General features: G+C 37.4%; 1 protein-coding gene across 1 annotated transcript in view; it reads left to right on the forward strand.

The window, feature by feature from the left end:
* The first annotated feature begins 10,540 nt into the window (after positions 1-10,540).
* LOC139145037 (amyloid protein-binding protein 2-like) overlaps positions 10,541-15,583 on the forward strand; it is a 34,665-nt gene continuing 29,622 nt past the window's right edge. Inside the window, exons 1-3 of the mRNA XM_070715959.1 lie at positions 10,541-10,716; positions 12,903-12,991; positions 15,259-15,410. Of these exons, the coding sequence (XP_070572060.1) occupies positions 10,558-10,716; positions 12,903-12,991; positions 15,259-15,410 (400 nt within the window). The 5' untranslated portion in view covers positions 10,541-10,557. The remainder of the gene's footprint in view (positions 10,717-12,902; positions 12,992-15,258; positions 15,411-15,583) is intronic.

Below are 15,583 nucleotides of genomic sequence, written 5' to 3' on the forward strand. Positions count from 1 at the left end.
TTGTTAAATTTGCGTGAAAAATAGCAAACAGGATGATCTATACCATGACTATCCTCTTGCAATAAAACAGCACCAGCAGCCGTATCACTAGCATCTACAGCTAATTTGAATGGCAAAGTGAAATCTGGTGCAGACAACACTGGAGCACTTTGCAGTATGGCTTTAAGTGTATCAAATGCCTGTTGGCATTGCTCTGACCAAACAAACTTTACTTTCTTTTTAAGTAAGTTAGTCAAAGGCTCAGTAATTGTGGAGAAATTTGGACAGAATTTTCTGTAGTAACCAGCCATACCGAGAAAGCGCATCAGTTGTCGTTTGCAGTTTGGTATGGGAAAACTTGAAATGGCACTGATTTTGGCATCAACAGGTTTTACCTCACCCTGTCCTACAGTATGTCCGAGGTAAGTTACCCTTGCCCATCCAAACTCAGATTTGGCAAGGTTGACAGTCAACATTGCTTTACTCAGTCTCTCAAAGAACTTCCGCATGAGCTTGATGTGTTCCTCCCAGGTGTCACTATACAGGACGACGTCGTCAACGTAGGCTGCACACCCGTCTAGCCCGGATATGACGTCGTTGATCATCCGTTGGAACGTTGCCGGAGAGTTCTTCATTCCGAATGGCATCACCTTGTACTGGAACAATCCGTCTGGTGTAACAAAGGCGGATATTTCACGAGCACGATCCGTCAGAGGGACTTGCCAAAATCCCTTCAGTAGGTCAAATTTTGTCACATACTTGGCTTTTCCCACTCGGTCGATGCAGTCATCAATCCTCGGGATTGGGAAAGTGTCAGTCTTTGTTAAAGTGTTGACCTTCCTAAAGTCCGTGCACATACGATAACTGTGGTCTGATTTGGAACAAGTATGCACGGCGAACTCCAGTTACTTTTACTGGGTTCAATAAAGTCATTGTCCAGCAGGTATTTGACTTCTTCCTGGAGATATTTGGCTTTTGTTGGATTCAGTCTGTATGGATGTTGTTTTACAGGCGTACTGTCCCCAACATCAACGTCGTGATAGATGACGTTTGTCCTCGTTGGAACATCTTGAAACAGGTGTTTATATTCATGGAGCAGTTCTTTCACCTGTTGTTGTTGTTCTGGCTGGAGGTGTGCCAACTTTGTAGACTCCAGCTTCTCCAGGATTTCTGAGTTCTGAAGCTTGACCGAGCCCAGCTTTGAGTTTAGAGTATTTTCACTCAAGTCAGTTTCAGTATCACTATCTTCATAATGGTTTGAACTGACTGCACTGACAGGCTTGTTTTAGTAGGATTATCCCTATCCAAATATGGCTTAAGCATATTTATGTGACATAGCTGTTTTTGTTTTCGCCTGTCAGGTGTTATTATGATGTAATTTAAATCACTCAATTTCTTATCAATTAGATATGGCCCAAAGTAACGAGCATGGAATGGTTTTCCAGGAATTGGAAGTAGAACAAGAACCTTTTGACCTGGTTCAAACTTCCGTTTTGAGGTGTTTTATCGTATTTGATTTTCATTGACTGCTGAGATGACTCAAGATTTTCTCTGGCTAATTCACATGCTTTAGAGAGTTTTGTACGAAAATCTGACACATATTGCAAAATATTCAGACAATCATCATCGTCTGATAGGAATTTCTCTTTAACGAGCTTGAGTGGGCCACGGACTGTATGTCCAAATACAAGCTCAAATGGGCTAAAACCAAGAGACTCTTGAATTGACTCTCTAACAGCAAAGAGCAGAAAATGAATTCCTTCATCCCACTGCTTCTCTGTGTCAAAACAGTAGGTCCTAATCATGTTTTTCAAAGTTTGATGAAATCGCTCAAGAGCACCCTGACTTTCTGGATGATAGGCGGATGACCTATACTGTTTAATGCCTAGCTGATCCATTACTTGTTGAAAAATTCCAGACATAAAGTTGGAGCCTTGATCGGACTGGACACATTTAGGGAGGCCAAATAAAGTGAAAAATTTGACTAAAGCTCTCACTATAGTCTTTGTCTTTATATTTCTCAGTGGTATGGCTTCGGGGAACCGAGTTGATGTACACATTATTGTCAGCATGTACTCATTTCCTGATCTTGTTTTTGGTAGGGGCCCAACACAGTCTATTAGTATCCTACTAAATGGTTCTTGAAATGCAGGAATTGGCTGTAAAGGGGCCTTTGGAATAGTCTGATTTGGCTTTCCTACCATTTGACATGTGTGACAAGTTTTACAGAAATGTGCTACATCCTGCCTGAGATTAGGCCAATAAAAGTGACTGAGAATTTTATAATAAGTTTTCCTTACTCACAATGACCAGCCCAGGGGTTTCATGAGCCAGGCGCAATATTTCAGCACGATAGGGCTTTGGAACCACAATTTGATGTTTTATAGCCCAATCGTCATCAACCAAGACATCTGGAGGTCTCCATTTACGCATGAGAATACCAGATTTTGTATAATAGGAAACAGAGCTATCTGAAGTTTTACCTTCATCATCTACCCTGTCAAACAAAGACAAAATATCTGGGTCTTTGTGTTGTTCTGCAATGAGATTTGATCTAGAAAATGTCTGACTTTGGTCAGCAGAAGTTTTACTGGAAGTTTCAAATCCACGAGGGATAACGGAATGATCCGTGTCAAACACCTGACTGAGAAAGGTGTCATTTAAGTCAACATCTGTGACATTATTTTTGAGAGTATTTTGATTCTCGGAAGTTTTCTTTGACATGGCTCGAGTAATGGCACATGAAGGAAATAAATCGGGTATCTCTTGTTCAATTGGCTCTGGATCCTGATCTAAACTAGGATTATCAGTCACAAGTGGATTAGTAATGACCTTGTCCCCAGCAAGGTCGTTTCCAAGAAGAAGGTGAATCCCTTCAAAAGGCAAAAAAGGCCTAATACCTAAAGTCACAGGTCCAGAAACAAAGTCCGAAGACAAATAGACATTATGGAGAGGAACAGGAATGTAGTCATTACAATCTACCCCCTTAATAAGAACTTTAGAACCTGAAAATGACTTTTCAGAAAACGGCAGGGTATCTGCCAACAAAAGAGACTGGGAAGCCCCGGTATCTCTTAAAATTTTGACAGGGGTAGCGGAAGAGAAATCACTAGAAAGTGATATAAAACCATCATGAATAAATGGTTCGAAAATACCCATAATGCTATCTTGAGAAGAATTGACCTTGACCTCATTAATTGGGGATGAGAGGGATTTAACCTCAGAAAATGTGTTACACACATTATTAGACTCTAATTGAGTTGATGAAGAATAAAGCCGGTGGGCTTAGATCCACTTTGACCACTTTGACCTTCACGTTTTCTTTCAATTTGAAACAATCTGACATTAAATGGCCGTCTTTCTTACAATAATTACAAGAAAGTGTACCAAACTGTTTGTCAGAAGGAGATTGAGACTTGGGATCTGATGATGTGGGAGTGTTACTTGAACTCTGTGAACTGTTGTCATTTGATTTCCTACTCTCCTTTGAAAAATTCTTGGACGAAAAGGAGGAGTTAAATTTACCTGCATTGTTTCTGTAGGAAAAGGACTGGGATGGTTTGCTGAGAAATGAAGATTTGTGGGTCAATGAATAATCATCGGCCAAACGTGCAGCAACCTCTAATGTATCTGCCTTTTGTTCATTGATAAATGTCTTGATGTCACTCCGGATGCACCTTTTAAATTCCTCAATCAAAACAAGCTGTCGTAATTTGTCATAATTCTGACTGACCTTTTCCGAAGAACACCAACGATCAAACAGTTGTTCTTTTGTTCGAGCAAATTCAACATAAGTTTGATCCTTCACCTTCTCACAATCCCTAAATTTCTGACGGTAAGCTTCAGGCACCAACTCATAACCCTTGAGAATTAATTCCTTCACAGAATCATAATCTGAAGCCTGCTCTACTGACAATTGAATGTAAATTTCTCTGGCTTTACCCACCAAAGCACTCTGCAAAAGCATAGACCAGGACTCCTTAGGCCAATTCAGACTCTGAGCAATTTTCTCAAAATGAAGGAAATATTTATCAACATCCTTTTCTTGGAAAGGGGGGACTAACCTGAAATGCTTAGTGATGTCAAAACCGTGTGAAGGGAAGATTTTCCTGACTGTCCAAGCTCTAAACGTTTCATTTCTAATCTTTCCTGCCTATCTTTCTCTCTCTGTCTTTCTTCCATTTCTAACTGCATTTGTATTTTTTCTTTTTCTATTTGTAATTCTAGTTTCTTGATCTCCAAATTTGTCTGCATTTCTAATTCTAATTTTCTGAGTTCAGAGGTAGACTCGCGGGCTCATAATCTTTCAGGGTGGATTCCTCAAATTGGCCTAAATCAACTAGATGTTTGGCAATACGGTACTGTATTTCCCTCTTGCGCATAGATCTTTTGACTTCTACTTTAAGGAAATTGGCCAGTGTTATGAGGTCGTCTTTTCTGAGGGAATCAAATGTGTCCTGATCAAGGTCATCCATTTCCTCTGGTTTAAATTCCGCCATGATTAAATTTCGCTGAGTTCACAGTATACAGTAGTTTTAAAAAGGCTGGCAAAATGTTGTCAAACGGCTCAAAATGTTCGTATCCCGGACAAGCCCCCAATTTGTTACGTGCAGAGAAAACTAACAAAAGGGTGAACTCAGCAGTTAATGTTTAAACAAAATTTATTACAAAAAATAAAACTAATTGCTAAGTCAGGGATAGAATACAAACTTTAAAGTGTACAGACTACTTATCTCAGCTGGGACGGCAAAGCTCCAGTCTCAGAGTTGTAACAGTCAGTCGGATGAATGAACAGTCCTTTGGCTTGCAGGCTTGAAGCTGCACAAAGACCACAGTATAAATCCAGCGTTGACAGTGAAGGTCTTGAAAAGTCTTGAGAATGACTACTGCTGGAGTTTAGTAACACACAAGAGACACGATCCCAAAAGTCTGACTGGAAGCTGTGCGCGTCCCTTTTATAAAGGCATATAAGAACAATCTAGAACTTTTATTGACATGCTAATTACTGTTCTAAAATTATCTCCCTTACACAACTAATCAACTTTCCAGAACATTCCAAACATGACTAATTGAATTCAAGGTTGTGAGGTCATCAAGGGCAGTGACCTTGAGAATGTTCTAGACTAATTGAACTCAGGTCATGATGAGTGTGGGGGAAATGACCTACATAACAAAATGGTGTCAAGCGTTTGACTTAATGTTCATCATTTATAACAAAATTGATGTTTTTTACCCAAAATATACACCCCTTTATCCTAAAGTAAACTATTGCCACTGTATTAAACTTTAGATTCTCTGCTTTTTGAAAATATATAGTGTGAGGGGGTTTCCTGTCATCTTAGATGACAAATATTCCTTTGAAAAAACTGTTGGCAACGTGCAGCCCCACCTTAAGAGTGGTTGCTATGAGAAATCTTTGTAATGAAATCCTCAGTATTTATTCATGTCACAATGTCATGTGAAACCTTTTACTTTATTAGTAAAAGCATTGACTACACTGTGATTTAATTTTTACTTTTTTTTTGCCGATGGATGAAATCTTAATTGAATCTCAGTGACTAGCAATTCTTTTGTTTTACTAACAAATCATTGAATTTATATCCCAGGGAAACTCTCAAAAAAAAATCAAAATTATGATAGTAAATTCCCTGTAAATTAATTTTATCATTACAACAATAATAACCACCATTTGACATCCTTGAAATAAAATGAATGAATGTCTATCTCTGGTTCTTAAAATGCTTCTGAAATGTTAGTGTTTGCGACACTGAGTTTTCAAGCAGCGTTTTTGACATCCACTGGTTCGAAGCAGTTGAAATGCAGAGGTAATACCCTTGTAGAATTTGTTGGAGCTTTCAATTCCATCTAATATCCGCTGAGAATTTACACAAATCTGTGCTCAGCCACATTTCTCCCATTATGTCTGAAATTTGACCAGATTAAAACACATGAAGGAGGACTACAGGGGCTGTAGAATGACTCCGAGAACGGTGACATATTTTCGTATTATGACTGAGTTCAGGACACAGGATACCGAACAACGGTTTCGCATATCAAAAAAGGTGAGCCCATAAAAACACTGAAATTGTATTACTGGTACATGCCTCCCATCATTTTAGTTTTTAGTAGATTTATTCATAGGAAGTACAGTAATAATCAGAGATAAAAAATAAGCTTTATTTCCTATCCATGATTCGAACACTCACCGTCCTAATTACATGCAAAGTGATCAATTTATTCCCAGTGGATGTGAGACATAAACTTGTCACAACCAATTAATAACACCTCTTACCTTGGTATTCCTGTGCACTGTGCATCATATCCATTCATTACATTCATTTATGGTACACGTAGGAATGAGAGAAAATTCAAAATACAATATTATCATTTTCTTGAAGTGCTTGTGAAAAGTTGGTTCAATAATCTATCAAAAAATATATTCAAAAAGTAATATCAAGGGAAAGTCGGTAGGGAATTTCTTAAAAACCTCTGAAATAAAAGATACTGATTTGTCTGTTATTTGTATAAATCTGTATCAATTTAGATGTGATTTTGTGTCTTCATTACTTGACTTCTAACCATTGTGTTTCTCCTTGTGTTTGTAACACAGTCACAGAGGAATAAGAAATATGGGAAAAAAAGGAAAAAAAGGAAAAGGAAATTAAGATATTTGAAATCAAAGTAAGTTCCCTGCTTCTATGAAGGTTGAAAGTTGCCATAAAGTAATATAAACTATGAAAATGAGGTATAATGTATTTCTATGCAAAATATATCTTAAAAATTAGGTAATAAACACCATTTTTACAAATTTTTTTCTCATTTCTACCCACAACATAATGCAATCATAAAGAAAGTGACAATTATCTTGAACAGTGCTCTGCCTTGAATAACATATTGGTGATCAAACCTTGATCTGTTCCATGCAAAATATAATTTTTAAATTGGTAAAAATATTAGAGTTAGGGACTGGTCAGTTTCTTCAGCCAGGGGGGGGGTGGATTCATGGGGGGGGGGGGGTCACCCTGTTTTTGACTTTGGTGATAGGGGGGGTCACCATGTTTTTGAAATGCCCAATAGGGGGGGGGGGGGTCAGTGTGTTTTTGAATTTTGAAACAGGCTCATCATTGCCTAAAATGCTAGTGTCAGCCACAAATTTCATCATTCAGTTGTATTTTTCGGCGCGCCCTTCGGGCGCATAACTTTAATAATCAGTCATATTTTTCAGCACGCCCAACTTTAACATATCAAGCATACATACATCAGAGATATCTGTATGTTCAATATTTTTCAGCGTGCTCTTCAAGCTCATTACTTTAATATATCAGACATTTTTCAGCATGCCCTTCAGGTGCATGACTTTAATATACAAGGCATATATATCAGAGATATCAGGATGTTTCATATTTTTCGGCGCGCCCTTCGGGCGCCATACTTAATAAATCAGAGATATCTTGATGTTTGCTAAGTGAAAGTGTACCATTATGAAATCTGCATTTCATATGAAAAGGATGACAAATTCCTGATACTTTTCTGTTCTCTCTATGAGAATTCAGTATGAGAAAGCAACATGCACAAATATTTCACAATATATATTTGATACAGTGACTTATTTTAGAGAAATAAAATGACAAGATATCTTTCCTTCTCATTGATGCAATTATTTTCCTTTGTGTCACAGGTTTTCTGAAGAAAGGTGCCTTTTTATGAACAAAATAACAGTTAAAAAAGGCAGTTTTTGTCATTATTAGCTGTGCTTTTATGGTTTCAATGTTACAAGAGAAGGTCCTCTCAGACACTGTACACATCAGAATTGGCTAAAAAAGCTCTCTATGGCTCCTCAGGAGATTTAATTGGATGGTTGGCAAGTCTTAACACCCATCAAAGTTTTTGATTCACTGCTTTTTCCTCTTTGATATTAATGATTGACATCCATTTCTGTACAACAGTTCAGGACATCTGGTTAAGCATAGAAAGTGTGAAATACATTCACAGTTCATTCAAAATGTACTGTATTCAAACTTTAAGATTGACACTTTGAAATTCCTATCTTACAACTGACATGTCAACAATGTCATTAAAACATAGAATGACTATTTAAAATATAAATATATGTAAAATGTAATATATATATATTATATATATATATATATATTATATATATATATATATATATATATATATATATATATATATATATATATATATATATATATATATATATATATATATATATATTTTTTGTTTTACATATGTCGGGGAGGGGGGGTCACCTTGTTTTTGAAATTTGGAATAGGGGGGGGGTCGCCCTGTTTTCAAAATTTGGAATAGGGGGGGTCAGCCACTTTTTGACGTCGGCAAAAAATAATCCACCGCCGCCCCCCCCCCCAGGTCGAAGAAACTGACCAGTCCCTTACCTAGCAGTTATCAAACTTTGATCTATTCCATTCAAAATATAATTTTAAATTGGTATAAATATGATAGTTGTTGACTAACAGTGTTTACACCTCAGATTTCGATAATTAATTTTTTTTACAGTTCCAAACATGGGAGTTGTAGACGGTTCTGATACCATGGTGACCAAAACTTCAATTTGTTCAAAATTTCTAAATTGTCTAAAACTCCTGCTTTAAGTAGATAACTACGGAAATACTATGATAGTGTATTGCTGTGTGCAGAGTGATTACTGGGAGCGTAACAATAGCTCTGTGGAGAAAAGAAGAGGGGCACGGAGAAATCCTTCAACTTTACTTGACATGAAATATAATCATTACCACTAACATGCAATGAACTCCCTTTCTTGTAATTTGATTGAGCAATTTTGTTTATCATGGCCTTTATATTACAAAAGGTTATTTTCATACAGTCTATGAATATTTCAAATAACACCCATTTCAATGACATTTTAATCTACCCCTTTGTATTGTTCAGAACTTTCACTGTAGACACGCACAATGGTTTCAAATTTATTCATTTCCATTAAGTCCACCAAACACATGTTTGAATGTGATAATTGTTTGTTAATGAAGCAATTCATAATCAAAAAAAAATAATTTTCATTTTTTTCTTCACTTGCTGGTAATTTCAAATAAGATAACAGAGATAATGGGGAGATAATCTGTGTTCTCTCTATAATGCATTATCAGTATGACCCTCTTATGCTAATTCAACTAATATGTAAAAACACCAATTTTTGATTGGTATGGTATAATTTTCCCCCAAAACGTAAAGGGATAGACTATTAGACCTTGGGAGGGGTGGTCAGGATGCTGACTTTCCATGTTTTCTCTCCAAAATTTGACGAATTATTGTTTTATGTAGATTTCATTTTTGGAAATTTTGCATTCAAGAACGGTGAAAATAGTACGTAATAAGCGACTGCTAGTGTAACAATGAACACTACGAGACATATGAATGGCTCAGACTAGAAGCTGTAACAACAGCCACGCATTCAAGGTGACACTGACAAAATTTGTTAACATTTAAAGCAGCTATGTCCGATGTTTCGTGCGTGCAGCTACATTTGGTAACAAACCTTATCTGCATTCCCATTGAATTCACATTTTTAGCTTACCTTCATGCTAATAATTTATTTTCAGCAAAAACAATTTTTTAGCGTTTTCGCTCCAATTTTAGTTCAATTTCTGATTTCGTCAAGAGCTCTGGTGGTCAATCATATTTAAAGTTTCAGTTTTTCAGTGATCCATCACCGGGGAAACGATGACAAGAATGTGCCTGACCTCTGACCTTGCTTTTTAATAAAACTCAAGTGGGGAGGGCACTGTCGATACAGCGCCGATGAATAGCCCTTTCTGTAAGAGTTACCGTCTTTCGCCGAAATAATTGTCAGATTTGAAGGTTTTCTTCCACGCTGATTTTCTTTTTTTCTACTTATTTTGGCATCACTAACAGACCCCTAGATCATCAGTGTATCACATCAAGCCACTTTATATTTATTTCAGAGAATTTCAAACAGTCATTAAGTTCCTTCTTAAGTTTGAACATGTATCTTTTCATTCCTTCATCCACGGTCCTTAAATCACATAGAGGGACTGTGCTTCATCTTTGATTTCTTGATTCTTGGTGGTTTGATTTCTTTCTCCTGTTACGGCAAAACAAAATCAAAAACAAAACAAAATCAAACAATATCCCTGGTTAGAATATAGGAACAGTTATTGATATTTTTGTCCATCTATATTTCACATTGTTTAATTTATATGCTGTTTCACATCAGGGACCACAGTCCCTCTATCAGTGCAGATGCAATGCTTGCATCTAGATTTTCTGTATCTTTTTAAATTTTACATGCGACAGTTGCGGATAATTAGTCAATTTATTAACACTGTAGTTTGTCTTCAAATCTCCGAATGGCGTTTCTGTGGCGTAAATAATCGCGTCTGTTGAATTTTCATGACGTACGAACCGTTCGTGACGACCTCATGTCCTCGGGTAAGTACACTTGTTCTGTGGTTTTGTTATCGTGATTAGTGTGACACCTTTATCAAGCCAACTATGACGTCACTGGGTACTAAGAACAAATGAACGCCCCCCTATGTTCCGAGTGCTCCCGAGTACAACCGAATGTGCATGCAAACAAACATGGCAGCTGCAAGTTTGCTGGAGTGGATGCCAGAATCTCTGTACGACTCTGCGATTCGGGCGTTGGTGTCCGAATATTCTCGATTTCGGAAAGAGCTAAGGTTTCTTCCAGACAATATCCAATTCGACATTTATTACAAGGTGGGTGCCATGGCAAATATTTCGAATTAAATGGGTTTAATACTTATCCGGAAGTGGGACAACTTATCGTTTATTGCATTGAAATGTATTTTGTTGTCACGATAAAAAAAATCGCATGCAACATTTCTTCGGTCGCAGTGGCACTCAAGCTTGGAAAGTTTGTAGAAGTGGGTTGTCGTTAATTTTTTACGTCTGTTTTTTGAACAAGTCAAGAGGAAGGAAACGATCGTGTTGCGCGGTAGAACCGCTGTAGGCGACGTGAATGTATCTGTCCCGAGAGTCCTTGTTGAGTGATGGAGTATCTCTGTATAGTTAACGTCAAATTGGTCGTCGGCTCACCCACTTTCGTTTTTCGGCACGGAAATCCAATTCTCACGGAGAACTTCTTTTCCGACGAACTCGCAACGAAAACGTTACCCTTTCCGAGTCGCTGATGTGGAAAGACTAAACGAATACCGCAGAAGGGAAATGGCAACTGCACTAGAAGCGTGAATAAGCATCACGAACCTTCTGGCTCTCTGTCAGTGTGTGTCACAATATATGATAGATTTATGGCTGAGGTAGAGATGTGTACCTCCACGTACACTTTTATAAATTCAGCAGGTATTTGAAGGATTCGTTCCCGTTTTTCAATGCCAATACCTCGAATGCTGCTTCATTCAAAGGCTGTTCTTCTTCTGCTGGTTTTGCATTATAATTCGAACAGGCAACATTGATGAAAGTGCTAAAATTTAAAAAATAGAACGGCAGCATGCATTGCTGTCATCATTCTGCAGTTTTCATTTCATTCCAAAAGAGAAAAGCCAGTGAAGGATTATATCTGCAAAAGGCGATGAAAGATATATTTAATTTATCTCACTACCCAAAAGTGAAATTAATCGCGGCATCTACGGTAGTTGTCGAAAGAAAAAAAAATATTAATATGTGTCACAAGCCATTTTCATAGATCGAGAGGGGACTTTCATCAAAGTGGTGCATTTAATGCATAGCCTGTGTCTGTTGGAGAATGTCAAGTAATTAAATGATGGGAGTATTTCAGGGGAAGTCAGAGAAAATATCAGGAGCATTAATTCCATGGCACACTAAAAGGGCATAATGGGCACGGTGTGGGAAAAATTAGCATGGAAGTCTCATGTGCGGAATACTGACTCAACTTGACTGCATATATATATATACACCGGTATTTCTTCTCACGGTGAAAAGCACTGTCGTAAGGGAGGAAGGTTTGCTGTAGAAATTTGCAATCGGTAAAAAAGTCAGGTCTGTTTGTACTGCTCCTAATAACATTGAAAATCATACCACAATGTATATTTATGTCTATGTGGCCATGTGCACACAGTGCGATTAAAGCCCATGGCATAATGTGGTTTCTGATCATGTGAAATGGCAGTTAGAGAAGTAAGACATGTCGTCTCCCTCTCTTTAGCATTGCGTTGCTTTAAAGTGTATCAGAAAAAGTCAAGCCCATTTGCGAGATTAAAGTCTCCTGCCTCCTTTTCTTCACAGCACAGGAGACGTAGCATATAATCGTGTTCACGGCCAACAATGCATCTTTCTTTCTCAGTATGCAAACCTATGTGAGTCACAGTAATTGAAAAATGCTTTTCTTCTCTGAACGTTAACAACAACTCTAGGGCCTAGACCCCCATGTTGTACACTTCTTCTCTGCGTAACGAGAATTCAGAATGAGGTGATTACAGGTAAAATGTGTGCGCAGCTCTTTCAGCAATGTTTTGCATTTTGTGTTGGCGAACGCTGAGTCCTACATTCATGACCGCATAGATTTTTTCCCTGCCATCGTAAATCAAGCTAGTTTGATAACAGAAATGAAATAAACCTCTGGAATTTCTGTCTTGTTTTATCTGCTGAATACCCTTGGCGTTGTATTCTACCCTGTATCATTGGCCGATTTTAGCTATTAGAGAAAACGGAGCTGCATCAAGTGCTTTAAAGGAGGCTGCTCTAGCGGGCTTGGTTGTTCCTCTCACATCAAACATGAAAAACCATAAGAAAAACAAAATTGGTGCAATCCATCTTCCCAGTCTTGCACGGATTTGCATGATGTGAAGTAGCCATCATTAAGAGCAGTGAATCATCACAAGTTAACAGGAAACTACCCCAGATAACATTTAAAACCTTGCAGCATGCACTTGTTCTTACTCACTCTTTCTTTTTCATTTTAACAGCTTTACACACAAGGCAGACTGTGCCAGCTTGGGATAGAGTTCTGTGAGCTGGACATATTTTCCAAGATACTTCGCGCCAACGACAAAAGGTACTACAGGAAATGTGTGGGTGATAGGATAGTATAATGTGATTTTCATTCACACTTTCTCAGTCACTTTTGCAGCCATGTTAGACGATGTAAGACACAAGTGCTATGTTGTGTGTTCAGTTACTTGGATCACAAAATTCTGTGTCAGTTGAAGTGATTATTCATATTGTCATGTTCTTATCGTCACATACAGCTATACTCCGGTAGGGAGTATCATGCATTAATCCCTTGTTTGTAAGCAGGGATGGTTATAAAATTCCACTGTATGCAGAAACTTTGAGATATGTGACAGACTTGTAACCCAAATTTACCTGTATGTCACCCTAATGAATACCTGTAACCAAAGGTTTACATATGAATGAATGAAGATAACAAAACAGGAAAGGTGAAACTCTTGGTCAGATGTGCTTGTAAAGCTAACGTTTTCACCAAAATTTGATGTATCCTAATTGTTCACAATAGGATGGGTGGAACTATATACAGGGAAATGGGGGTGGAAGGATTAAGTCATGAAAATACACTGACAGTAGTATGTACATTGAAACAATCCAATTGTGTTGTCTGGAATCACACAGACTTACTGTTAATATCAAGCCAAAAAAACTGAGGTGAATATCTCCTTAATTTGAATGTACGACACCGTAGACACGTAGGAAACGTGGACAAGGCATGTTTCCTTTTTCCCCTGAGGATGGAGACAAACGATGTCGCTTCTTCGTCCCATCTTGGAAGATGAATCATACAGCATACTGATCAACAGGGTTATCTATGAATTTTAATGCTGGCTTCTTCGAGGTGTATATCACAGCGTGAAGTCAGTTCAGTTATTAGAAAAGAGATGTAGACTGGTATCATCTCCAGTGAAGATTGAGAAACACTCTTTTGATAACAGACTGGGGATTTTCAATAATTTTCTAAAAATTAGTATTCAACTGAGGTATGAAGCAGTCTCAATTGCAGCATATCACAGCAAGGTGTTCTTATACTCAAGGCTCCACTATCACCCAACATCTACAATTTAACACTGAAGACCTACTTTGTACACAGTATGTAAATGAGTCTGTGAAATATTTGCTGTGTATATGAAAATTGCAAACATTGTAATACATACTGCTTAATATCAAAATGCAGAGAGTTGATATTTTAGTATGTAAAATGTTAGTTTAAGACCTGTGTTATAATTTGTGATGAAAGAAACACAAATATTGCTTTTATTCTCAGTAAGAAACCTTCTTGGAATAATAACTCCTGACTTCAATAATGAGTATTTATGTCCAAATATTTACTGTCTGGCATGTTGTGTTTTATTTGTTGGAAAAGACAGCCCATACAAATTCTTAATATAGAGCAGCTTCCCGTGGCTTGACTGGCCAGCTTTTGACAAATGACTGTGTAATCAAAACTGATAGATTGTTATCTCTGCTCTCATTTTATTACTTTGACTCTGGGAGACTAAATCCCAGATTTATTCCCACTCAAAATGGCTTCTCCTTTACTATGTCTGTATTAATGCCCTGAGAAGGCTGAGAAAGCTTTGAAATTTCCTTGTCAAATCCAAAACGAATTGTATCAGATGCATACTTTCTGTAGACCAATTTGACAGTAGTTTCAGTACTATAATGAATAATCTGATATCAGCCCGGTGTTCAAGATTGGTTGGTTCACTTGATTTTCATAAAAAAAAAAAGCCGGCCTTAATGGGTTTATGTTATCCTAAGTACAGATATATTCACTGCTGGGAGATAACGGCAGCAATGTTCGGCATGAGTAGATTACCAGCGACACGCTTAGGGTTATCTCGTCATTAACAAGTGAAAGGAAATGATGAATAGGACTGAGAAAAAAAATCTCCTTTTTTAGAGCTGCTTCAGAAAACATATCTTTCACCAACATAGCTTTTCATTTTATTACGCCTGTTTTATGAAAAGAATGTATATTTTATTACAGATAGAAAATGTGATGAACCCTGAACGTGATTCTTCATGTATTGGGAAAGTTAATTTGGATTAAAGATCATTGCAATTTCCTCTGCATTAACAAGTAGTAATCATAATCTTGAATATGCAGTCAGTTAAGTAACATTAAGGCCTGGTTTTACATGCATTTATTTCAAAATTTGTTTGACTGATTTACCATGTGCAGAAAAGGTGAAATAACATTAGTAATCAGAAAAAGAACGCTCATACCATCAGTGGCAGTAGAAATTTAATGCACTGATATTTGAAATTGTGAAAATTAAAAAAAATGACGTTTGCTTTCTGTTTCAGACACAAACTGCACCACTGTTTTCAGGCTCTAATTGACCATGGCGTCAAAGCTCACGAGGTCCTCTCTGATGCGTACTGTGGCCTCTGTGAATCAGTCAGCATGTCAACTCGGGAGGAAACTGATAAAGCGATCGCTCTTGGATATTCACTAGGTAAGGATGTGAAGCATTGCCACAGCAATAGAAATATTTTACTCAAAAAAAGCATAAAATATATATCTTCAAAAAATCCTCTGATTGTCTAATGCATGATTTTTACAAATATTGTTAATAATAGTCATACGCTTACATACATACCTGTTGTCCCTGTGATAATGTTTCACTAA

Source organism: Ptychodera flava, chromosome 12 (genome assembly GCF_041260155.1).
Source record: "Ptychodera flava strain L36383 chromosome 12, AS_Pfla_20210202, whole genome shotgun sequence".
Taxonomy (NCBI): Eukaryota; Metazoa; Hemichordata; class Enteropneusta; family Ptychoderidae; genus Ptychodera; species Ptychodera flava.